At 46.8% G+C, this 25,788-nt stretch overlaps 1 protein-coding gene across 2 annotated transcripts in view; it reads left to right on the forward strand.

Moving 5' to 3' along the window:
- BBS7 (Bardet-Biedl syndrome 7) overlaps positions 1–25,788 on the forward strand; it is a 368,412-nt gene that overhangs the window by 101,897 nt on the left and 240,727 nt on the right. For both annotated transcript variants that reach the window (XM_085641566.1, XM_085641567.1), the window contains exons 5-6: positions 3,251–3,437; positions 20,815–20,887. In XM_085641566.1, the coding sequence (XP_085497692.1) occupies positions 3,251–3,437; positions 20,815–20,887 (260 nt within the window). The remainder of the gene's footprint in view (positions 1–3,250; positions 3,438–20,814; positions 20,888–25,788) is intronic.

A 25,788-nucleotide genomic window follows, 5' to 3' on the forward strand; every position in this document is an offset into this window, starting at 1 on the left:
CGTCAGCCCTGAGAGGCTTCCTGCGTCTACGTCGGAGTCGGCGCCGGTCCCGACGCCCGGCTCGACGCCCTGCTTGACCAAATGGGCACATTTTGGAGTGGGATTGACGGCGTCCAGGTCGAGTCCCCTCTAGAGGTCGTCGACATCCAGACGACGCCAACCCGGCGTCAATCGACGCCGGTGCCACCGTCCAAGCTTCCTCACGAGGTTGCTGCTCCTCCCAACTCCTCGGACGTCGCTGCGACTTCCACACGGTGTCAATCGACTGCTGGTGCTGCTTACGCACGTGCCATTCACAGGGCGGCTGCTATTCCTGGTGTTCAGCCTCCTGTGGTCCCCTGCTGTCTGATCCCTTAATGGATCTGCTCCATTTGGAGCCTATTGAGGTGGAGCCTTTGCTGCCATTGGGCAGCTCTTTATTTGACATTTTGCGTGGCACGTGAAAACAAGTGTATTTTAAAATCAATCATGTGACTTCAGATACGAAACCAGTATTGTAAAAGGCAGTTTGCTGAAACGCGTCTACTGGAATATTGATATTAAAAGTGCGTTTTTAAAGAACCCCGCAGAGTGCTCCGTTTCCTTTGGGAAGTTGTTTATTGATATATATATTTTAGAAGGGACCTTAGTCTCTATTTTTTTTAGTTAAAGTCTTCCCAAAACCAAGTTTCAGCAATAAACAGGACGTTTAGCCTCTCATTTGTTATCAAAGTACTTACTAGAGTCCGATTTATTTATTTTTAACTGCCAATCTTACATTACATAGTCCTGCTTATATTGAAAATTGGTTATTACTTTCTCTATTAATAGAGGGAAAACGGATGCAGGGTTGTGAGGAAGCCTATCTCCCATTACCTTACCAGGTAGGGTAGTCTTATAGAATGAGAGGTCCATCGGCTCCTTCCAAGAATACCTTCTGGTGGTCCCTACTATAATTAGATGCTGTGTGGAAGGCCGTGTATGGACGCTGATGGGCTTGGCTTTGCTGTGCCTGCAGTGTGCCTGCTGCATGTGGTCTTCACTCATCCGTGCCTTTCACTCATTTAAATAGCCCTCTGGAGCTTTACACATGACCCGAGTCACCAGAGCGTTATTTGGTCTCAGATAGAGGGGGAGGGAGGTCCAACAGAAAAATGTCTGCCACACTTCTTCACTCCTCTGATGGTTCCCATATCGCCAAGAAACAACACAGTCCAAAAATTTAAATACGAAGATTTTTTAAAAAGCAAGTTAAAAACCTCTATACAGTCGCTCAGTAATCCGGTAATGACCACAATAATGTAATTTCGAGTGGCCACTTAATTCCGGTGGGGGCACAGCAGTTACCAACACTGCAGATCTGTTTACTTTCACCAGGAGACTTCGGCTGCTGAAATGGGGAATACCGCACCATTTCCCAGGAATCTCCCAATGAGGGCCTAGGTGTGTATTGAATTGGTCCCAATTTCTGCATAATTTCTGGGACCAACAATGGCATTTTCTTGTTTCTACCAAACTATGGCTTCCTATACCCTTTGTATGGGTGCCGAGTGGTGTCCCTAATACCTAGTTTTCTTATGTCTTCAGGCTCTTGGGATTGCAGCGCTCTAAGTTCTTATTAGTGTTTGTGCCACAAAGCAAATGTCCTCATGCCTAAATGACCATTCTCTCTGCTTCTTGTACTTTGACTTTGCAGTGACCTCCCCCCCCCCCCCCCATTTGGTCTCTGCTTACCCCAACCACAGTGCAGACCCCATAAACTTCCTTTTTTAAAGAAACTTTTATATTGTGCTGTCCATTTTGCTGTCAGGAAGAGTATCTTTTTTCGTCGGCTGCTTGCAAAACACTTGTGAAGCATGTACAAATACAGAAACACTACTCATGGCCTTTCTTCATTCTCACCGCTGCCTTTGTAGCCGACACGATTTCAAAAACTGCTGAGACATTTGGGAAGTGCCTACCAATAACTACTTGTCATTATGATTATTATTATTATTATTATTATTACTATGATTATTATTCCATTTTAAGCAGAATTAAAAGGTCTGTCTCTTGCCCTTTGGTATGACACTAGCAGAGCAGACCAAATAAGATGGATATAGAAAAGCAACTGGACTGTCCAAGAAAGTGGATGTTGAAAACAAAGAAGTGCGACAGAGGTGACTGAGACAATGAAATATAATTTTAGACATTGAAAGTCGCCGTAGAAGGTCAATGGAAAGCCACATGCAGATAAATGAGGAAATTTATACGGTCACTGCCTTAATCCCGTTGCTCGCCTTAGTAAGCATGGTGCTTTATACAAATACATTCATCTCCAAAATATACTTTCTTACAACAGTTTAAATATTTAGGGCTCTATTATGCGTCTGCTGGAGCAGTATCCCATGTGGGATAGTGCTCCTACAATTACGTCTGGCTCTCTGTTCTTGCTCCTGGGTTTAACAGGTGAGGGACCACCAGGCTCGATTTTGCTGACCATAAAATGTGTCTGGTAAAATCGCTTCAGCATTGCGGGGCTGCCCAACAAACCCCCCTATGGCACAGGAGAGCACAAAGGCGGTGGCAAATGGAAGAGTTAAACCAAACAGAACTGGGAATTCCTTGTACATTTCCACCGAGTTGAACTGGGTCCACACGGGTATTCCCCATTCCGTGGGTTTAACTTGTCTATTGCCCAGTACTGGCAGGCTGTTACCATATGGTAGCTATAATTACAAGTGTGAAGTTGGCACCCTTCCAGTACCGTGTAACTCATAATAGGTGCCTTTTTTAGGGACTGTGTTGAAAGGGAATTGCTGCATTGAGGTCCCTGGTAATTCTTATTCTGTATTTTTCTGAGAGTACACATTAACCAGGTGACAGATTTGAAGATTCCTGATGTTCTGTGCTGTACACTTATTGAATATGCTCACCATCTCTTACCGGTGAAGGAACTAACATATCTGCCCACAGCACAAGTGTTTCTAGAGGATAGAACAGCACAGTTGCAATCTTACCTGCAAGCCATGTGGGGTTTGAAACAGTTGGATTGGGTTTGCATAGTTTATTAGAATATTTTCAAATGCCAATTTATTGGCAATCTAGTATATATATATATTTTAAACACAACAGTGAAACTATTACATTCAGCCAAATGTACATACAACATATTTAGACACTTGGATTTTTCAAATATATTCATTAGACTGATTTTCGATTTTGTTAGCACTGGTTTGTTCTTAGGTACATTGACAAAACTTTGTTACAATTGTTTTATTTTGTTTTCTAGGCATATATCAGGATCAGACCTCTTCCTATGTGCCAGCTACATCTATAACCATTACTGTGACTGCAAAGACCAGCACTACTACCTTTCTGGCGATAAAATCAATGACATCATTTGTCTTCCAGTAGACAAAGTATCTCGCATAACCCCGATCTTGGCTTGTCAGGACAGGTTCCTCAGAGTGCTACAGGTAGGCACATGTCAGTCTCTACTTTTGTATACGTTTGATTTTGACTTTCAATTGAGGCTGCACAGTATGCACTTTGCCATATATGTGAAAGGTGCTTACAGACCTTTACGAACAACTATTGTATAAGTAGGTAATATGCAAGCCTCTTCATCTGTGAAATGTTGGTTTAGTTTATTCTAGACGTTGGAAGTTGAACCTATGATGCTTCTGAATATACTTGACGCATAATTTAATTGAAGGAAAATTAAATCTGCAGCAGGTTACCTATATAAATTAGTATTAAAATGTATTCTATACCCTATTTATTTGACAAATAGTGAATGTCTGAATATTTGGTATTTTGGAATAAATATTGAGGGAAATATTTTTATTTTTCTCTCTTCATGGATGTGCATTATATATATTACCTTGTGCTGGTCCCCACTAGGTGTTTATTTTGAGGATCTCTCTTTCATAGGAAAATTATTTTTTGTGTTGCTAATAACGTTGCCACTGACGAATTTCCACGAAACTTTCCAAAAAGGGCTACTTTTTGACTAGGTTCCGCATGGCAAGTTTCGGGGTGATCCGTCAAGCAGGATCCCAGAAAAAGGAGGCCTCAAAACACAAAATCCACAAGCATTTTTTTATAGACTTCTTTAAGACAGGTTACAGCAAAAACAGCTGAATGGAATTACACCAAATTCGGCAGGGTATAGGTCTGCAGATTATGCTTTTTGTGATTTGGTGTAAATCTGTTCAGTAGTTTTTGAGAAATTAAAGGTGAAAAAATATAGATATTTGGATGGTTGAGCTCGCAAAAGTCTCCGGGACTCTTGCAGGAGCACCAGTTTAAAAAATAGAGCATTCTGATTGGCCCAGATTGCTTTATTTCCCTTGAGTCATCTCACTTCCACGGGAGTCAGATGTGAGAAGTTGGCCTGATATATGATGTCACTAGTTCTAGTGTACACCCTGTATCAGTCCAAATAACCCTTATGGTGATTGGTTGTAAAGTGAACCTTATAGACCAGCTATCCTAGTGGTAGCATGGACAAGAGCAGTCTTAGGCTAAACTCTGTATGGCATGTGAAGCCAGCTGTTATACCATTACAATTCCTTGAATACCAAATGAAAGGACACCACACCAGGTATATATAAAATTAGAATGTATTTATTCTAACATATACCCTCAGCACTCTTTATGAGTTCCGAGGTCTAAGCACAACAATTTCTTAAGTAGCATACGTTAAGTTACACAGGAAAAATACAGTTAGGCCCAGGGGCCACGTAAACCATATACTAAGAAAGTGGTATAAGTACCACGTCACGAACAGGGAGTAGGCCTAGGGCCTAGGGAATCGCTGGGGCTACACTACCCTACCAATAGTTAGGAAGTGGGAGGCCCGCGGGAAGCGTGTGCAGTGTGGAAACACACACGCGGGTTACATTAAAGTCAATGGGAATGTAGCAGTTAGAAATAGGAAGAATAAGGACACTTCCGAAGTAACTAGGAGGAAGCAACTAAAGACTTAGACACTTGGATAGTTAATATCCACTGGAGCACCGGAGTACTCGCGTTACCTCACCCACAGGAGACGGGTGCATAGGTGTGAAGATGTGTCGGGTGTCGTCGCTGGATCCTATGGATGCCTGAAGAACAGATGCTGGCAGGCGGCCAGGAGGAAGATGTCCGGTGGATCCAAGGATGGATCTTGGAGGAAGAACACCTGCAAGCAGAGGGGACAAAGTCTGGGTCACTAGCCAGTGACCGTGTGGAACCAGGAAGGAACCAGGCGATGTCGTGCAGAACACAGGTGATGTCTTGAAGCTTGTCTCTGCAGCTGCGTGGACCAGGAGGCGTCGAGGACGACCAGAACCAGGATACGAGCTGTCCCAGAAGGATCTTGCTGCTGGCGGAGTCGACGTCCCGATTGGAGTCAACAAGCCTTGGCAAAGGCAACCCACGCGGAATGGGAAATTCGCTTCAGGTGCAGACCAGGAAGGTCTGAGGTGCTTCTCTTTCACAGGGAAGCAAAGGCCAGTCTGGAGGAGCCAACCAGCGGTGAAAAGTCAAGGGTTCGTTGTCACTGAGGCTACTAGCCAACGGGCAAGCAACCGGACAGACGCGTCGAGCAGGAAAATGCAGAAGGGCCCCACGCAGAACTCGTGGAGTGTGGAGGGCTGATCTTCGGTGCAGATGGTGCTCGGGGTTGGGGCTTCTCAATCCCCAGAGCACAACTTAGAGGATGCCTCAGAAGCTGCGCTGGAAGCTACTCGCCAATTATCCCAGGTAGCCGGTCCCACGTCTCTCGTCGCCTCCACGGATCTCAGCTTGGCTGTGGATGTGGATCAGGGTCAGAGAAGTCTGGAGGTCAAGGCGCTGGTCGGGCTCTGCAGTAGGTTCCTCGTAGAACTTAGGCAAAGCAAACGGCAGGTCGCTTGTTGGTGCCTGTTTGCACAGGGTGGCCACTCCTTGGCCCCAAGGGAGATTCTTCATTCTTCTTGTCGTTGAATGTCGAAGGACCAGAGTTTCGTGTCTAGTTTCTGTTCAGGATAATCCAAAGTCCTAAGGACTCAGCTCCCACTCTTATACCAAACTGGTGGGCTGGGTTACCTGCTAGGTCCCTCCTATGGGTGGGACCAGGGAGGGGGGTGGTTACACCCCCTTCCCTTTGTCCAGTTTCGCGCCAGGACTGGGGCTGGAGTGCCCCAGCACCGGTTTGAACCGGACTATGCATGGGACACCTTGTGTGCCCCAGGCAGTGTCTCGTTTCTTTCATCCCTCCCTGCCCCAATACACTAAGCCCTACTCTCCTACACAACCCCCCCCCCAAACTTAGGGACATTAAACTAACCTTGACCAGTTGAGTCTTCATGTTCTAAGTGGAAATAACTGGAGAGTCCATCTGTATTGGTATGGTCAGTCCCAGGTCTATGTTCCACTGTGAAGTCCATCCCCTGTAGGGAAATGGACCACCTAAGAAGTTTGGGGTTTTCACCCTTCATCTGATTTAGCCACAAGAGGGGCTTATGGTCTGTCTGAATCTTGAAGTGAGTGCCAAACAGGTATGGCCTCAGCTTCTTCAGTGCCCAAACCACAGCAAAGGCCTCCCTCTCAATAGCTGACCAACGTTTCTCTCTAGCGGTCAGCCTTCTACTAATAAAAGCAATGGGCTGGTCTTGACCATCTATATTCAGTTGTGAAAGAACAGCTCCCACACCCAACTCAGAAGCATCTGTTTGGACAATGAATTATTTGGAGTAATCTGGACTTTTCAGAATAGGTACAGTGCACATGGCCTGCTTCAGGTCATCAAATGCCTTCTGACAGCTTACTGTCCACTGAACTTTCTTTGGCATTTTCTTGGAGGTCAAGTCATTAAGTGGTGTCACAATGGACCCATAGTTCTTAACAAACTTTCTGTAGTACCCAGACAGGCCCAAGAAAGCTCTGACCTGTGTCTGGGTAATTGGAGGAGTCCAGTCCTTTATGGTCTGGATCTTGCTCTCCAGTGGTTGAACCTGTCCCCCACCTACTTGGTGGCCCAGGTACACAACCTTGCTCTGCCCTATCTGGCACTTGGTGGCCTTGATAGTGAGGCCTGCCTTTTGCAGGGCCTCTAAAACATTCCTCAGGTGGACCAGGTGATCCTCCCAGGTGGAGCTAAAGACAGCAATATCATCAAGATAAGCTGCACAGTAGTCATCCAGACCTGTAAGGACTTGATTCACCAACCTTTGGAAAGTGGCAGGTGCATTCTTCAAGCCAAAGGGCATTACCACAAATTGATAATGTCCTCCTGGGGTTGAGAAAGCAGTTTTGGCCTTTGCACTCTCAGCTAGTCTGATTTGCCAGTAGCCTGCTGTCAGGTCAAATGTACTCAGAAACTTGGCAGCTGCCAATCTGTCAATGAGCTCATCTGCCCTAGGTATTGGGTGGGCATCTGTCCTAGTGTCAGCATTGAGACCTCTGTAATCTACGCAAAACCTCATCTCTCTCTTACCATCTTGGGTGTGAGGTTTTGGCGACTTCTCCCTTCTGTTCAACAATAGTGTGGGGTCCAGACAATTTGTCCTGGAGTGCTGCTGGGGCCACTGGCTCTAACACCCACACTTTCTGTCCTGGCTGGTAAACAGTCAGCACAGCCTTTTGGTCATGCCAAGCTTTTTGGAGTGCTTGGCTTGCCTCAAGGTTTTTAGAAGCCTTCTTCATGTACTCTGCCATCCTTGAGCGGAGGCCAAGCACATAATCCACTATATCAAGCTTGGGTTGTCTGAGAGGTCTCTCCCATCCTTCCCTTACTAGACATAGGGGTCCCCTCACAGGATGCCCAAACAAAAGTTCAAAAGGGCTGTAGCCAACCCCCTTTTGTGGGACCTCTCTGTAAGCAAACAGAAGGCAGGGTAAAAGGATGTCCCATCTTCGCCTAAGCTTGTCTGGTAAACCTTTTATCATCCCTTTTAGGGTCTTGTTGAACCTTTCCACAAGCCTATTGCATTGTGGGTGATAGGGGGTAGTAAATTTGTAGTTAACACCACACTCCTTCCCCATTGCAGTTAAATATCCTGACATGAAGTTGGCACCTCTGTCAGAGACAACCTCCTTTGGAAACCCCACTCTGGAGAACACTCCAAGTAGGGCCCTTGCCACAACAGGAGCTGTTGCGGTCCTCAGGGGTATAGCTTCTGGGTACTTGGTGGCATGGTCCACTATCACCAGTATGAATCTGTGCCCAGATGCTGTTTGGGGGTCCATTGGTCCAACAATGTCTATCCCCACTCTCTCGAAGGGAACCCCCACCACTGGCAGTGGTATTAGGGGGGCCTTTGTGGTGCCACCTGATTTGCCACTGGCTTGGCAGGTGACACAGGAGCGACAAAACTCCTTGGTATCTTCTGACATGTGAGGCCAGTGAAAGTGAGGGACAAGTCTGTCCCAAGTCTTATTCTGGCCTAAGTGTCCTGCAAGGGGAATATCATGGGCCAAGGTAAGAAGGAAGCCTCTGAAACTCAATGGTATGACCAACCTCCTGGACGCACCAGGCTTGGGGTCTCTAGCCTCTGAGTACAGCAGCCCTTCATCCCAATACACTTTATGGGTACCTTGAGCATTCCTGCAGCCTCAGCAGCAGCCTGCTGTCTGAGGGGTTCAAGAGAAGGACAGTCTAATTGTGCCTGCCTCAGATCTGCCCTTGAAGGTCCCCCTGTCCCAAGAAACTCAACCTTGTCAGGTTCCAGTTCTTCTAGGACAGTTCCTTCAGGGCTCTCAGAATCATCCTCCTGTGAGGGCTGATTCTCTACCTGAGGCAGGGGGGAAGGCACAGCCTTAACCCTACTGCTCTTTCTCTTGGGGTGTGTCCGGTCCATTGTCCCAGGATCCAGCACTTGTTCAGTGTTGCATTTTTTTGCCTGTGACCTAGTCACAGCAAGGACATGTGCATCTATTCCCAGCATTTCTGCATGGGTCCTATACTCCACTTCAGCCCAAACTGAAGTTTCAAGGTCATTTCCCAACAGACACTCTACAGGAAGTTCTGAACTTACCACAACTTTCTTGAGGCCAGTTACCCCTCCCCAGGAGAAGTTAACAATTGCCACACTATGGGAGGTAGTGGCATTGCTAGCGTTGGTCACTAGGTAATTCTCACCTAGCATGATCTGTCCAGGGTCCACAAAGGCAGGAGTCACCATTGTGACACTAGCACCTGTGTCCCTGTAGGCCTGAGCCATCCTATGGTTGATTAAAGGAGTCTGTCTGTACTTGCCCAGGTTATTGGGGCTCACAGTAGAGGACAAAGCTATGTCCCCATCACAGATCAGAACAGCCTGAGTTGGTATTCTGACTAGGCCAGAATCCACCTCAGTTCCCAGGGTTAACCCTATTACACCCTTTTGCTGGGAACCACCACTTACAGCTGGACTAGGGGGACAGTTGCCTTAGGGGCAATGGTGTCTGGGGGCTTGTCCTTTTTGGTGCATTCACTATACCAATGGGAATTGGACTTACAATAGTTACACCAAGGTCTCTTTTGGCCATCTTTCTTTTTATCCTTTTTGGGACCACCCTCCCCCTGAGCCTTTTGGGGGCCTGGTGAAGACTTCTGGTCTTTTGCTTTCTGCTCATTACCCTTCTGGTCTGCCTTTTTCTGATCACCGCCCTGGTTCTGGTTTTTCTGCTTAACTCTAGTCCTGACCCACACATCTGCCTTTCTTTCCCAATTCTTGGGGAGAAGTTAGGTCAGAGTCAATCAAGTGTTGATGCAGCAGCTGGTTTTGACAGCTGTTAAGGATGTGTTCTCTCATGATCAAATTATACAATCCTGTATAGTCCTTAACCTTGCTACCCAATAACCAGCCTTCCAAAGCCTTAGTAGCACAATCTACAAAGTCAGTCCAGTCCTGAGTCTGTGTCTTCTGGGTATCCCTGAACAACAACCTGTATTGTTCAGTGGTTAGGCCAAACCCATCAATCAGAGCACTCTTCAGGACAGTGTAATTGTCAGCATCCTCATCACTAACTGTGAGGAGCTTGTCTCTACCTTTCTCAGAGAAGGAGAGCCACAAGATAGCTGCCCACTGACTTTGGGGTACCTGCTGTACTTTGCAAGCCCTCACCAAAGCAGTTATCCATTTGTGGATGTCATCCCCACACTTGTAGGGAGGGACAATCTTGCTCAGGTTTCTATTGTCATAGGTCCTGTCTCTATCCTTGGGGATAGTGCTGCCACCAGTGGGTTCTAACCCACTTAACTTTTGCTCTCTGGCCAGAGCAAGTCTCTCTTTGGCAAGGGCAAGTTCTTCCCTTTCAATCCTCAGATTGACTTCCTTCATTCTGGCCTTATGCTCTTTTCTCTGTGGAGAAGTCATTCCCCTGTGAGAAGAGGCATTGGAGCCATTAGAGACATGGGAGTGAATAGATTCCCTGGAAAGGGATCTTCCTCTCCTATTTCTCTGGTTAAGTCCACTTGAGGATCTGAATGGGGGGACCCCATTCTGACTCCCATGTAGGCTTAAGTTAGCCTGACTAAGTCTTCCAACTTGGACCTGGCTGTCTGCCTCGTCTCCTGAAGTCCCTTCTGACTAATCTTGATCAGTATTGTGAGGGGAGTCTTCTGTAGAGGGCAGACCCTCATTTGTACCTAAGGTACCATCCTGGGAGGCTCTCTGAGCATCATACTCTTCTAAGATCTAAACTAGATGAATGAGGGTAGGGTTGGAACCCTGTTTTAACTTTCTGGAGGTACACAATTGTCATCTCCTGAAAAGTTAGGGTATCATATCTAGAGGGTATCTTTCTAGGATATCCCCCTCCTGAGAGAGAATCCTCTTGATCTCCTCTCAGATACATGATCTAGTGAGGGTGTGGTGTGTGCACCTACCTACACTAGTTGTATCTACTAAAACCTCTCTAGTAGTTGTAGTCAGGGTGTGCTAGGCCCTTCAACCTACAACAACTAAGTTCAGTGGAACTTAAGTATTCTAAGATTGTGTTTTATATGTACCTTACAGTACCTAATGTGATCCTTCAATTTGATATCTCAAGATTATAATGGTATCACAACAGCAAGCTGAGATCCCAACCGCTGCTCACCAATGTGAGAAGTTGGCCTGATATATGATGTCACTAGTTCTAGTGTACACCCTGTATCAGTCCAAACAACCCTTATGGTGATTGGTTGTAAAGTCAACCTTATAGACCAGCTATCCTAGTGGTAGCATGGACAAGAGCAGTCTTAGGCTAAACTCTGTATGGCATGTGAAGCCAGCTGTTATACCATTACAATCCCTTGAATACCAAATGAAAGGACACCACACCAGGTATATATAAAATTAGAATGTATTTATTCTAACATATACCCTCAGCACTCTTTATGAGTTCCGAGGTCTAAGCACAACAATTTCTTAAGTAGCATACGTTAAGTTACACAGGAAAAATACAGTTAGGCCCAGGGGCCACGTATACCATATACTAAGAAAGTGGTACAAGTACCACGTCACGAACAGGGAGTAGGCCTAGGGCCTAGGGAATCGCTGGGGCTACACTACCCTACCAATAGTTAGGAAGTGGGAGGCCCACGGGAAGCGTGTGCTGTGTGGAACCACACACGGGTTACATTAAAGTCAATGGGAATGTAGCAGTTAGAAATAGGAAGAATAAGGACACTTCCGAAGTAACTAGGGGGAAGCAACTAAAGACTTGGATAGTCAATATCCACTGGAGCACCGGAGTACTCGCGTTACCTCACCCACAGGAGACGGGTGCATAGGTGTGAAGATGTGTCGGGTGTCGTCGCTGGATCCTATGGATGCCTGAAGAACAGATACTGGCAGGCGGCCAGGAGGAAGATGTCCGGTGGATCCAAGGATGGATCTTGAAGGAAGAACACCTGCAAGCAGAGGGGACAAAGTCTGGGTCACTAGCCAGTGACCGTGTGGAACCAGGAAGGAACCAGGCGATGTCGTGCAGAACACAGATGATGTCTTGAAGCTCGTCTCTGCAGCTGCATGGACCAGGAGGCGTCGAGGACGACCAGAACCAGGATACGAGCTGTCCCACGAAGGATCTTGCTGCTGGCGGAGTCGACGTCCCGATTGGAGTCAACAAGCCTTGGCAAAGGCAACCCCCGCGGAATGGGAAAATCGCTTCAGGTGCAGACCAGGAAGGTCTGAGGTGCTTCTCTTTCACAGGGAAGCAAGGGCCAGTCTGGAGGAGCCAACCAGCGGTGAAAAGTCACGGGTTCGTTGTCACTGAGGCTACTAGCCAACGGGCAAGCAACAGGACAGACGCGTCGAGCAGGAAAATGCAGAAGGGCCCCACGCAGAACTCGTGGAGGGTTGATCTTCGGTGCAGATGGTGCTCGGGGTTGGGGCTTCTCAATCCCCAGAGCACAACTTCGAAGATGCCTCAGAAGCTGCGCTGGAAGCTACTCGCCAATTTTCCCAGGTAGCCGGTCCCACGTCTCTCGTCGCCTCCACGGATCTCAGCTTGGCTGTGGATGTGGATCAGGGTCAGAGAAGTCTGGAGGTCAAGGCGCTGGTCGGGCTCTGCAGTCGGTTCCTCGTAGAACTTAGGCAAAGCAAACGGTAGGTCGCTTGTTGGTGCCTGTTTGCACAGGGTGGCCACTCCTTGGACACAAGGGAGATTCTTCAGTCTTCTTGTCGTCGAATGTCGAAGGTCCAGAGTTTCGTGTCTAGTTTCATTTCAGAATAATCCAAAGTCCTAGGGACTCAGCTCCCACTCTTATACTAAACTGGGGGGCTGGGTTACCTGCTAGGTGCCTCCTATGGGTGGGACCAGGGAGGGGGGTGGTTACACCCCCTTCCCTTTGTCCAGTTTCGCGCCAGGACTGGGGCTGGAGTGCCCCAGCACCGGTTTGAACCGGACTATGCATGGGACACCATGTGTGCCCCAGGCAGTGTCTCGTTTCTTTCATCCCTCCCTGCCCCAATACACTAAGCCCTGTCTAGGGTGGTGCTAGCACCTCCCAAGGCAGGAAACCTATTGTCCAAGCCTCCCTCGCTGGAAGGACTCCCAGCAGCAGGAGGTCAGACTTGTGTCCGTTGCAGCAGCATCCATTTTGTGATGCTGGGGCTCTGGTTAACTTTAACCGGGTAGTAGGACTTTAACATGTCTTCTCCCTCTAAAAGGGGCAATACTATCCCCATCGCCAGAAATGGTGTGGGGGTAGTATTCCAAAGTGTTAGACAGCTTACACGACATGTTTTGATAAAGCCAAACCATAGTTACCATAACCACGAGGATTATAAGGCACTTTAAGAGTATATGGTAGGCGATATCATAGAACAGCTATAAGGACATGGTTCCAAATGCTGCAGACAGGCTCAGCTAACGCTAGAGCACCATCTCACATGTTACCAAGCACTCTGCCTTCAGGATTGTTAAGGCCTGCCATAGGAGTGGCTGAAAGGTTACCCATGTGTCTATATATAAGGTAGGTATAGGAATACTATACCTAAGCAAGGGGTGATTACACGACCTTGCCCCAGCTGAGTGATCAGCCAGTTGTGTCATGATGGGAGGCCAGCCAGGGGTGGCATAATATATGCTGCAGCCCCTGGTAGGCCTAGAGTACACCCATGCCCTGGGTACCTAAGGTACACTGTACAGGGCCCTATAAGGTGATCCTTACCAATTGGGTTATGTACCTAAAGTACATAGTATGAATTTAGAGAGAGAACAGCTGGGCTGTGGGTCTGATTAGCAGGCCCACAGCCACATCCAAGTCGAAAACCAGTGCAGCAAAAGCAAAAAGTGGGGGTGACCATAGGAAGCAGACCCTACTCTCCCACATCAGACTCCAGCGAGAGCAAGCATTCTGATTGGCTGCCAGCAACATGAGAAAAATGTTTCTGGCAGTAATTACAGGACTCTGAAACTTAGTCCCCTGTCCTGAAATTATAAATAACAAAAGATATATGGAGGCAGGGTAGGTATACTCTGTAGGCCCCATGGGAGGGACCTAGAGGGACCCCTCCACTTGGGCTAAGAAAAAAAAACTTCAAAAAGTACTGCGATCCCGTGAGACTCTCACGGTATCGGGGGTAAGAAAATGGCAGCTGGGCCATATTTATTTAGTATAAACCTCTGGGAGCCTACCCCCAGAGCTGTTTAGCAAGGTTAGAAGGGCTGTGCTGCACTCTCCCCGAGCCATTAGAGGCCCCGGGGAGCGCACCCCAGGCCAATTTTATTATTTATTTGGGGGGGAACTGCGAGGCCCCCCTTCCTGTGCCTCCAGAGCCCCAGGAAGCCCACTCCCCGAGCCGACATTCATTTTTTTTATTTGGTGGGGGGGGCTAAAAAAGGCCTCATGGAGCCCACCCCCGGGGCCAATTACTTTAAGGGAGTGGAGGCCACGTGCCCCCACACCCTGAGCCATTAATGGCCCTGGGGACCCCATTCCCCAGGTCTGAATTACAGGCTATGTCCCAGGGAGCCCACAGCGGTGCTGGCAGGGAAGCTTGTGTTTGCTCTCGCTTTGCGGGAGAATTTTTAAATCTCCCGTCAAGTGGGAGCAAACACCAAGTCCGCTCCCACCTGGTGGGAGCTTAAAAAATGCTTGCGCCCGCTGTGAGCAGACTTTAGATCCGTTTCCTTGCCTGCAGTGATGTGGGCAGGCAAACTGATCTAAATATTGCTCCTGCTTGTATGGACCAGCATTATTAGCTTAGGTGATTAGCGACAGTGTGGTGGGTGCCCTGGGTGCGCACCAGGGTAGCCAGCCTTTGTTGAGCTGGGCCACAGGGAATGGGGTCCCTTTGACACTTGAGGAAGAACAGAGGGCGGTATAAGGCTGCACAAGTACTTTATTGTTCTACAAAAAACACAGAGATGTCTTCGTTCCAGGCTTATTCGCTCCAGACTGTATGCAGATAGTGGCTCCTCCTTCTCCAATCCAAAACAAGATACAGGGAACGTCCCTCAAATAAAGAAAATAGATAGACTGTTTTAGGACAATTGTTCTATGAGGGCAGAGCCTAAGGGGATTAAGGAGTGAGGGTCAAACTAAACACCCGGTTCCATCACAAGTGTCGCGTTCTAGCAGTCTGGTTCGAGGTTCTCCCAATCAAGGAGTGCCTCTACCCCAGTAAGCCTCTTCAACCCCCTCCCTTCTCTTTTGCCACGCTCTGGGCAATTAAAGGGCTCTGCTTCCACCAACCCCTAAGGCGGCCACGTACCTCAGTGAGCCACGTCCCTCCTGGAACGTGGCTGGAAGACCTGTGTTGCCGGATGGGGTCCGGCTCCCTTCTCTCTCTTCTGCCGATGCTGGAGCTTCAGCTCTCCAGTCACCGGTTTTGAGGTCCACTGTAGAATGGCTGTTCATGCTTTTCTCCTCGTCCGTGCTTGGATTCCTCTCTGCATTCATAGGACTCCCTTTCCAAACAGGGAGGGCGGACCTATAACCCTTTTCCGGGGCCTCTGATGTCTCATTTGGTTTCCGTGACCCTGTCACTTGAGTCGGGCTAGTTTCCAAGAAGCCAAGCTGGTTAAGGGACCGCCAAACGTATTCACAGCCAGGTCATCAGAGACTTAAAGTAGATGAGAGGATGTCAGGGGGGAACATATCCTCATTTTCCTCCTCCTCCTCGCTGTGAGCAGGCAAGTCATGACAGTCCCTTAGGCTGAAATCAGCCTGGGCAGTGGGGCTGCTACCCCCACTCCGCCTTTAAAAGACCCAGGAGGGGTCTTCATAATGCTGCTGGGCCCCAAGGGATGGGGTCCTCGGAGCTGAAATTGGCCCGGGGAGCGGGCTGTGTGCTTCCCCCTTTAAAATTCTGCAGAGCCCCGGGGATGGGGTCCTCCGGGTCAAAATCGGTTTGGAGAGGGTGCCCACCTCCGCCTTCTTAATGATGCCGGGCTCGTGGGATGGGGCTCCCGGGACCAAAATCAGCCTGGGAAGGGGGTCCACTTGCCCCCTTCCCCCATAAGAAATTGCACCAGGCCCCGCTTATGGGTGTCCCCGGGACTGAAATCAGCCTGGGAAGGGGGGGTTACATGCTTCCCTCACCTTTAATGAAAAAAAATTTAAACGGACCTGGGGGAAGAGGTCCTCATGGCCAGGCCCTGTGGCCAACCCCCTTCTGCCGTGTGCAGCGTGGGGTTGGCTGTATGGTGGGTGTTGGCTGCAGGGCCTGTCTATAGGGCCTCGGCAGGGGGTTGCATTTACTTTTGGTAATTAAATGTTACTTTACATTAAAAAAACACTAGAAATTCACTGGGAAAAAAAACAATGATTAATTCAACATTATAGTTAGGCATGATTTTTTTTAAACCTTAGAAATTCACTGAAGAAAAAAAAAAGTTCTACAGAACCAAAAAATTGTGCGGACCATAATGAATGCAAGTCACCTGCACTCATAGTTACACTTTAATGCAAACATTTATAACATGTTCAATACCTCTACACAGATATGGTGCATTACGAGCACATGCGTTTTGTAAACACTTACACCCATTAGCTGGACACAGGCCGTACAAAATTAGGTTGAGAAGTACCATGGTAGTTACCCGCCACTATGTAAGCTATTAAACAAATTGACCCATTCATTGGATGATGACATCAACGATGTCATTTGAGATGTCATCAGTGATGTCATAAATGTCATAGAACATGTCATGAGTGGTGTCAAAAATGAGGTCATAAGCAGTGCATGGCGGGGGTGCATGTTATAGTTAGCGCTGCTAACTGTAACTGGTGAACTTTTTGTTGCTCAAAACGTTAATGTTGTCACTGACAAATTCACCTAACTATAACGTTACTTTGACCTTTGTTTTTTTCTGTGAAAAAATAAAAAATATATGTATACACACACACACACCACTCTATATTTTCGCCTTTTGGTGAATTCATCTTGTGATATTCACTGGTTCAGACCTACCTCCACTATTTTATGCCTACAACCGAACTCCTCTGTCGGTAAAATAACCGTGCTCATTCACCCATCTTCTCTGTTTGCAGAACTATTTTCGTTACTTTGCAATATTGATGTCTGTTGTCCTGTGTGGATTGCAAGCTGCTACCCCAGGATCCTGCATTTTTCTGTTGGGCTGACTCTTCTTCCGTGGATCCCATGGTTACAGGCATGTCTCCTGTGCCGCTTTCATGTACCGATTTAGCCGTTTTGGAAGTACCTAGTCCATGTCAGTGGTCGCAGTTTATTTCTGTACTTTTGATGTGACACTCCTTCACTATTTGCCAAATTGGCATATTTGTCTTTTATCCTTCACATAGATGGATGGTGGTCTTCTATATTTATCATAATCTTGCTGGTTTCCGAGCGAAGTGCTCAAAATAATTCCTCCTCTTACTCTCAGCAGACATTACAGCCATGATTCACAACTCACTTCAAAATAGAGTTGTTCTCTATCCTCTCCATCATCCCTCCGTGTTTGAACAACCATGGTAGACCTGAAAATTACTAGCTGATCCTTAACCTACCCTAACCTAGTAAAAGCACAGAAAAATGGATTGTGCCCATCCTAAACAGTAAGAAGAAATAATTGAAATACTAATTCTCAGCTGCTATGACGCCTAGGACCACAACCTACTACTGTAAATACTGAAAGAATGGGTGTTTGTCTAGTTCTGCCCTAGAGGAGAACCAATTGTTTCGGTCTATCATTAGCTAACAAATAATGTTCGAGTCAATAGAGTGAGTCTCACTTTATATCTAGTACAGCATACCGCAGAAGTCGCCGCAGTTCAGTTTGTATAGGTGTGCCTTGGCACAGCATCTAGAGTAGTACCAGGTGAACCTCCGGTTGAATACTAACAGCAACCAAATCCACTTCAACCTGCAAAATACGCTAGGGATCCGGGCCAACATCACCTCTTGCCAGGTTCACATGTTCCACTGGATAAAAGAACATTTTTTCTGCATGAATAGAGCCAAGACCGAGAGCATGGTGCAGTGACAATTAGATTCAGACATACTGCACTTCAATTTGCCTCAGACCTTGCAATGCCTCAACCCCCATCCTAGAAAGTAAGAACTCTGAGCTGTTGAGCTGTTGGTTGCTCTCCATGTCCCGTCAAGGGCCAAACGTGTTAACATACAGCTCTCGGCTCTCCTTTCTCTGGAAAAATCCTCCAATCGCTCCAAAATGACTATTGGGTGGAGCATACTATGGCCCTGTTGATGTCTCAATGACACTAATGTAAAAGGATCTGTTTGAACCTTTCTAAATGCAGTCGCATGGAACAAGTCCTCTAAGCACCACACTGGCTCTCTGTGAACACAAAGACCAAAACAAGGTTTTCTGCACCATACTCTAAGCTCAATGGGGTAAAGGAACAGGATAACTGAAGAAATTTTATAGTTTCACACTAAATGCGGATCAGTAATCTGGTATCCGCAATGGTACACAGATAAGCATATAAGCCTTCAAGAGACTGACACAAGCAGACATGTTCTTGGCAATTCATGACCCCCATGCTGTGAACCAGACTACATGTGATTGAGGAAACACTTGAATATGGAACTATCAAACTCGTGTTTGACGGAAATCCATCCTGCAAAGAGATTTAGTTTGAAACTGAATGGACATTGGTTGCACCCATACAGACGGGGCCCTAAGACTCCAGTGTCTTCCTTCAGTCAACGTTTTGTCATAAGCTGTAGCTCTATGAAGTGAAAAGGTTAACGTCAGTGCTCCATAACACTAGTAAATGAATCCATGAAGTGATGAACATTTCTGCTTTACTGCATAGATTTGCACTACATGTATATAAATACATGCATTTATGGCTCTGAGCTTGAGCATCAAGGAGAAAGGGGTGGTCTGTGGTATGGGAAGTTGCCAAGAGGTTAAAGGGGCCATCCAGTTAAAAAATAAATAAACATTCGGCCCAGCCCTGCATCACTAACCATCTCCATATTAGGCATTCTAGAATGTCGTTTTTGAGTAGATCAGCTTGAGGTTTGACATTAATTGTGACATAATTCAGTGTATGGCCTCTTTAGGTAAAATCACAGCACTCGTCTCATCAGCGACTTGCAGAACATCATCTGGCAAAGCCAGCAAAACTGACTTTATTCTTCAACTTGATCTAAGTACCATTTGACTAAGGTGCAGTAAGGTTTGCATGCTGAGAAATATGACATTACCTCCAAGAGGATTTTTAAATTGATTCATCACTATACCATATAGGAGTTTAACTAAGCATGATACATTTGATGTAGAACAATAGTGACTCAACTCCTCCAGATTCGCTGAATATTTTAATAGGAAAGTAGCAGCATTTCCACTTTTCAGGGCAGTAAGGCATAGGTAAGGTGACAAAGAAAAGATGCATGAAAACTGCAACAATCAATTATATAATGTCCTTATTCACCTCCCCCAGCTAAAATATTTTTCTTGGAGCCTGATGAGGAAACGAAAACATGTCGGATTTCATCCCATCCTCTCGCATCACTACATGTCTCCAACACCACACATTGAGTAGAAGTCTATATACTGTCATCAATCGCCAGTATTCTTTATTCAGTCAGTAACTTAGTGGTAGCGGGTGAAATGTCAATGTGGCGAATTTCTACCTCCTGAAGATTGTACCCAGATGAGAACTTTGAAATAAACCGATTCAAATAGTGCATTTGATTAAAACTCAAGATAGTCTCAAGAGGCACTCATTGAAATGTCCCAATAGGTTTGTGAGGTGTGAGGTGCACTCTACCCTTCCCAGAGCTTTTGTGACGTATCCTTCCTAAGAAAACTTTGGAAACAATGTGGCAAAACACTGCATTTTTTAGCACATTTTCCCTAAAACTTTAATAAAATCTACGTAGGCCCTCAATAAGAGTTGCCTGTAAATTCCTGTAGGTCCAGTAACTGGAATTACTGTGCCTATTGGAATTACAAGTTTTCACTTGGGGGGGGAGGGGGGGCATGTGGGCATTCACACTGAAGCACACATTTGCTACATGTTGTTCCCCAAAAAAATGTAACCCCTGTTGATTCCCCTCCCCTCGAATTACTTTCCTTTACGTTTTCAACCCCACCCCTTCTAAGAAGATTCTCAGTCATGTTTTATGATTGGGAGTCTATCTGGAAGAGGCAGGGCGAGAAATATGAAAGTTATAAATGTTTCACAACCGAAGGCCTTAGACAGCAGAGACCGAGCATTCTAACAGCTCATACTACAATGTTACCACTTGCGTTACAAAAAAGGTTATGAGATCAGTTGGGTTATTACATTCTTATCTGCTGAAGCATCAACAGTAGGGATAACATCATAACAAGCTTTGATACAGATGCAGTACCTACTCCCAGAGTCGTGAAATAACAGCCATGAAAGGAAGTGCCCTAATATCAAGAAACCAATATCCACAATTCTACAAAGAATGTTCCTAAACCAGCTGCAATTTTGTCAGGAATTTCTACAACAGGGGAAGAATGAGCACCATGAACCTGGCCCTTGGTTTATATTTGCTAATAAATGTGCATGCCAGATGGAAACTGGTGTGGTGGGGTCTGCCTACTGTCCCTTAATGGTCTAGGCACCACTTCTGTAGCCCCTCCTCCCCCGACTAGTGTTTTGCATAATTTCCATATCGGCTCTAGGGTGAATCAGAAATTGTACTCCTTTACAATGTCCCTTAAGGAACCCGGCACCATGTTGTACCTCCCTGCCGCACTAGTTTAGAAGGGATAAGGCCCCCTCTTATTCTCTAACGGTTATACACAGTATCTGATGGGAACTAAAAACAACATATTTTTCCCTATAGTGCTGCTTTGTCTCTAACAAAATGCTGCTGAACACATTCAAGGAAGGCAAATATATTTCCTCAAAACCAAATATTGAATGGTGAGAGTTAAGGTAGTGAATCACCACTAGTGTTTTAATGGTTTTCTCACTTTGTGCTTTCCTTGTTTTAGGGTTCAGATTTGAAGTATCAAGTGGAGGTGCCAGGCCCACCGTCAGTCTTGGCTTTAAATAGTGACAATGGTGGTAAGTGGACTTTTACCAGCTTTTATTTTTCCAAAAGATACAGCCTTGACAGATACTGTTATTTAAAAACTATTCACAAATAATTACAAAAAGGAAGACCATTGTTTTCTTACCACCCGACAGACTATGTGCCTCTCTCCCTTTCAGAGGTAATTATCAGGCACTGCTAAGGCGTTGCCATAGCTCTCCACCTATGGGAGATACAGTCTTGAAGATCTCATGTGGTTCTCACTGTAGTATCTAATTAGTTGCAAAACAATGATGACTCATTTTTACTCTTTGCGATTTATATTGTTCCACAAAGATGGCATGGTTGTTGAGTGTTGTTGAACTTCGTTGTTAGAACCCTTGAAAGAATGTATTGATTGTAAAACGACTGATATTCCATCATTTATCCACTGGGAGCACTAAACAGAAAGCAATAACTAAAAAGGCAGAGAGGTATGTGATGGAAGACAAACAGAACAGATTTCAACGATAGAAGCCCTTTTCCATATAATGCGTTTTTAATTGAGCTTGACTTAAAATATCTGTATAAATAGAATGCATGGGCGCCATCTGAAAAAGCAAGTGTTTCCGAATGTGCCATAAACTCACTATTGTATGTTGATCAACCAGAGGAGGATTTGGATAGCAATAAAAAAAGTGCAACTGTAGAAAAGTGCCTATTTTTGACATGGTCATCCCCTCTTTTTGCCTGGTAAATGATGTGATTTCGACTGAAAGTGCACTGGGTTCCTGCTAACCAGGGCCCCAGTGCCAGAGCTCTTTCCTAAAACTATACAAGTGTTCCCCCAATTGGCAAAACCTTTAGCCCCCTCTGTAAGTTCCAAGTAAATGGTACCCCAGTACCTAGGGCCTGGGGTGCTAATGAGGGCCCCTAAGGGCTGCAGCACGAATTGTGCCACCCTAAGGGACCCCTCACCAAACACATGCCAGACTTTCATTGCTGGCTGCCTGTCTTGGTGCGGACAAAAGTGAAAACACAACATGTCACTCATGCCTTTGTGCCATGTCCCCTACCACTGCATGTAATAATTGTAAGTCGCCCCTCCAGTAGGCATAACAGCCTTAAGGCAAGGTGCTGAATATTACATGTGAGGGCATAGCTGCATTAGCAGATATGCCCCTTTGCTGGTCAGTCCTATTACTGCCAACACAAATGACTAGGGACGCCATCTTAAGACATGTACTGAACACTGCTGAAAATGAGTTCCCCAGCTACATGATGGCTTTACTGAAAATAGGGATGTTTGTTATCAAACATCTTATATTGGTAAACCCACCCTGATGCCAGTGCAGGATTTACCATTTCATGCACCCAGAGGGTATCTTATAGGTCCCCCCTGAAAATCTACCAACTTCTGGTGTCCTTGCTGACTGGTTTCTGCCAGCCTGCCACTCGAGATGCTGTTCTGACCAGGGTGAGAGCCTTTTCCTCTCAGGAGACCCAGAACAAAAGCCTGTCCGGAAAGAGGGTGCAACAACTGCTGATTAGTCTTCTTTGGGCCGCAAGCCTCAAAGGGCTGTCTCCTTTGAAATACGAATTTGGATCCCACTCACAGGAGAGGGAGCCGACCCTTTAGTCCAGGACCACCTTGGGACCTGGAAAAGTGGGAAAATTAGCTAGTCAGGTATATGTGCCACCTCCAGGCTAGTTCCACACCTAGGGTTGGGTACTGTGAGGTGGACTCGATTTTTCACAAGTAGCCATCTTTGTGATGTCATACTTAGGAACTCTGGGACAGGCTTATGCCCACTTCCAACAGAAAGTGGTCATATAGGAGGCGTAGTGACCCCAAGGGTCAGTAGCCCATTGGCTACTACCCTACACTCCCCTAGTACCCCTAAATTCAGTATTTAGGGGAGCCCCAGGCACCAGAGAAACAGATCCTGATGACCTAAGAAGAGAGAGAACACCGAAGAGCTACACAAGCAGAGAGGAGTGAAGAAGCAGCTGACTAGGTATCAACCCTGCTGGCTTCTCTGCATCCCTCATCAAAAACTTCGCCAAAATAGACTAGTCGTGCAGCTGCTGACCCCAGAAACCTCGACGGATTGCCTACCTTCGAAAATGACTCGAGGCCTCCAGTGAACAGCAGGCCTGTTCTTAAGAAACTCCAAAAGAGAAGTCTCTGAGACCTCCGGAACCTCCAAAACCCGACACCCGAAATCACCACTGCACCCGTCCCCTCCGGCCCGACTTGAAGTGGGCCACTTTTGTTAACAAGGACCTCCAGAGGTCGACTCCATCATGGTTTCACCTCTCCTGGACTCCTCGGTGTCACTCGCAGCCTCTGTTCGCAGGCCCCCTCAAATGCAACTGCTTCGGTAAGGAAAAACCTGATGCCTAAGGACATCTTTGCCCCGTCGTCCCTGGGCCTTTGAAAGATAGGACGAAAGGTGTCCCCCCCCCCATTCCCGAGCATCACAAGTCTTGAACCCCACTGCTGGTTCAGCCCGACTGGCCTCCTAACCAGAGCCTGCAGCCTCTTTCCGCAGTGACCGATCTCCATTGAAATATCTTGGACTCCCAGAGCTGTTAAGCACCCAGCTGCCCCTGTGCCACTGGCGGTGTACTGCTGGTGCTGCCTTGGACCTTACCCAACACTCACCTTCACTCCTGGAGATCGGTCTTGTATGTCGCTGTACTATATCTGTTTGCAGAACTTGTTCTTCCTTCAATAGAATAGCAATGCAGAACTCAGAAATGCACCCAGAGGGTATCTTATAGGTCCCCCCTGAAAATCTACCAACTTCTGGTGTCCTTGCTGACTGGTTTCTGCCAGCCTGCCACTCAAGATGCTGTTCTGACCAGGGTGAGAGCCTTTTGCTCTCAGGAGACCCAGAACAAAAGCCTGTCCGGAAAGAGGGTGCAACAACTGCTGATTAGTCTTCTTTGGGCCGCAAGCCTCAAAGGGCTGTCTCCTTTGAAATACGAATTTGGATCCCACTCACAGGAGAGGGAGCCGACCCTTTAGTCCAGGACCACCTTGGGACCTGGAAAAGTGGGTATATTAGCTAGTCAGGTATGTGTGCCACCTCCAGGCTAGTTCCACACCTAGGGTTGGGTACTGTGAGGTGGACTCGATTTTTCACAAGTAGCCATCTTTGTGATGTCATACTTAGGAACTCTGGGACAGGCTTATGCCCACTTCCAACAGAAAGTGGTCATATAGGAGGCGTAGTGACCCCAAGGGTCAGTAGCCCATTGGCTACTACCCTACACTCCCCTAGTACCCCTAAATTCAGTATTTAGGGGAGCCCCAGGCACCAGAGAAACAGATCCTGATGACCTAAGAAGAGAGAGAACACCGAAGAGCTACACAAGCAGAGAGGAGTGAAGAAGCAGCTGACTAGGTATCAACCCTGCTGGCTTCTCTGCATCCCTCATCAAAAACTTCGCCAAAATAGACTAGTCGTGCAGCTGCTGACCCCAGAAACCTCGACGGATTGCCTACCTTCGAAAATGACTCGAGGCCTCCAGTGAACAGCAGGCCTGTTCTTAAGAAACTCCAAAAGAGAAGTCTCTGAGACCTCCGGAACCTCCAAAACCCGACACCCGAAATCACCACTGCACCCGTCCCCTCCGGCCCGACTTGAAGTGGGCCACTTTTGTTAACAAGGACCTCCAGAGGTCGACTCCATCATGGTTTCACCTCTCCTGGACTCCTCGGTGTCACTCGCAGCCTCTGTTCGCAGGCCCCCTCAAATGCAACTGCTTCGGTAAGGAAAAACCTGATGCCTAAGGACATCTTTGCCCCGTCGTCCCTGGGCCTTTGAAAGATAGGACGAAAGGTGTCCCCCCCCCATTCCCGAGCATCACAAGTCTTGAACCCCACTGCTGGTTCAGCCCGACTGGCCTCCTAACCAGAGCCTGCAGCCTCTTTCCGCAGTGACCGATCTCCATTGAAATATCTTGGACTCCCAGAGCTGTTAAGCACCCAGCTGCCCCTGTGCCACTGGCGGTGTACTGCTGGTGCTGCCTTGGACCTTACCCACCACTCACCTTCACTCCTGGAGATCGGTCTTGTAAGTCGCTGTACTATATCTGTTTGCAGAACTTGTTCTTCCTTCAATAGAATAGCAATGCAGAACTCAGAAATTGCACTGTGTCCACTTTTTAAAGTGAAAAGAATTTATATTTAAAACGTACTTACTTGAACGATTTTTCTCTGATGCCAAAACATATATAAAGATACCTGCTACTTTTTATAAATTGGTGTGGATCTCATTCTTGAGTCATGTGTGTCATTTATTGATCATTGTGTGTATTTGCAAATGTCTTGCACTCCTCTGTGTTAAGCCTAAGGCTGCTCGACCACACTACACCCTAATAGAGCACTTTAGGATTGCATAGTAAGCCCATGTCCACTCCTACGGGAATTCCCGGACTCTTTACACCATAGATCAGATTTTTGATATATCTCATAAAGAACCAGCTTCCTACACAACATTACAAAATTGTCAGTACTTTAGATGACAATGTGCCTGTGAGTGGATTTAATGAGGACCCCAACTCTGGCTAGAAGCAAGGGAGATATTTGCAAGAGTTGGATGGAGAGTGACACAGCCAGCTCTGGGAATAAGGAGGGCAGTGGAGAAAACTGTGGCAGGTTGTTACGTACTGGCAAGCTAGATAAAACACCCAGGATGGCGATATGTAGCAACCATTCTTTGTTATGGAAAGACCTCATTTTGCTTTGTTTGGAGGACATGAATTTCCTAGCACAGGCGGCTTAGGCTTAAGTTGGTGGTTCAGGAGAAGGAGAGAAACATCCCCTCTGGAAGAAGCTGCAGTAGATTGTGCATTAAGGGTTCTGCTGACCTGTACAGCATCCAGGGATGGACCTATGTTGTCTTCTGGTGGAAAAGGTCATCTGCCATTCAGGCAGGGGAGA

This window comes from Triturus cristatus, chromosome 2_2 (genome assembly GCF_964204655.1).
Source record: "Triturus cristatus chromosome 2_2, aTriCri1.1, whole genome shotgun sequence".
In the NCBI taxonomy this organism is placed as follows: Eukaryota; Metazoa; Chordata; class Amphibia; order Caudata; family Salamandridae; genus Triturus; species Triturus cristatus.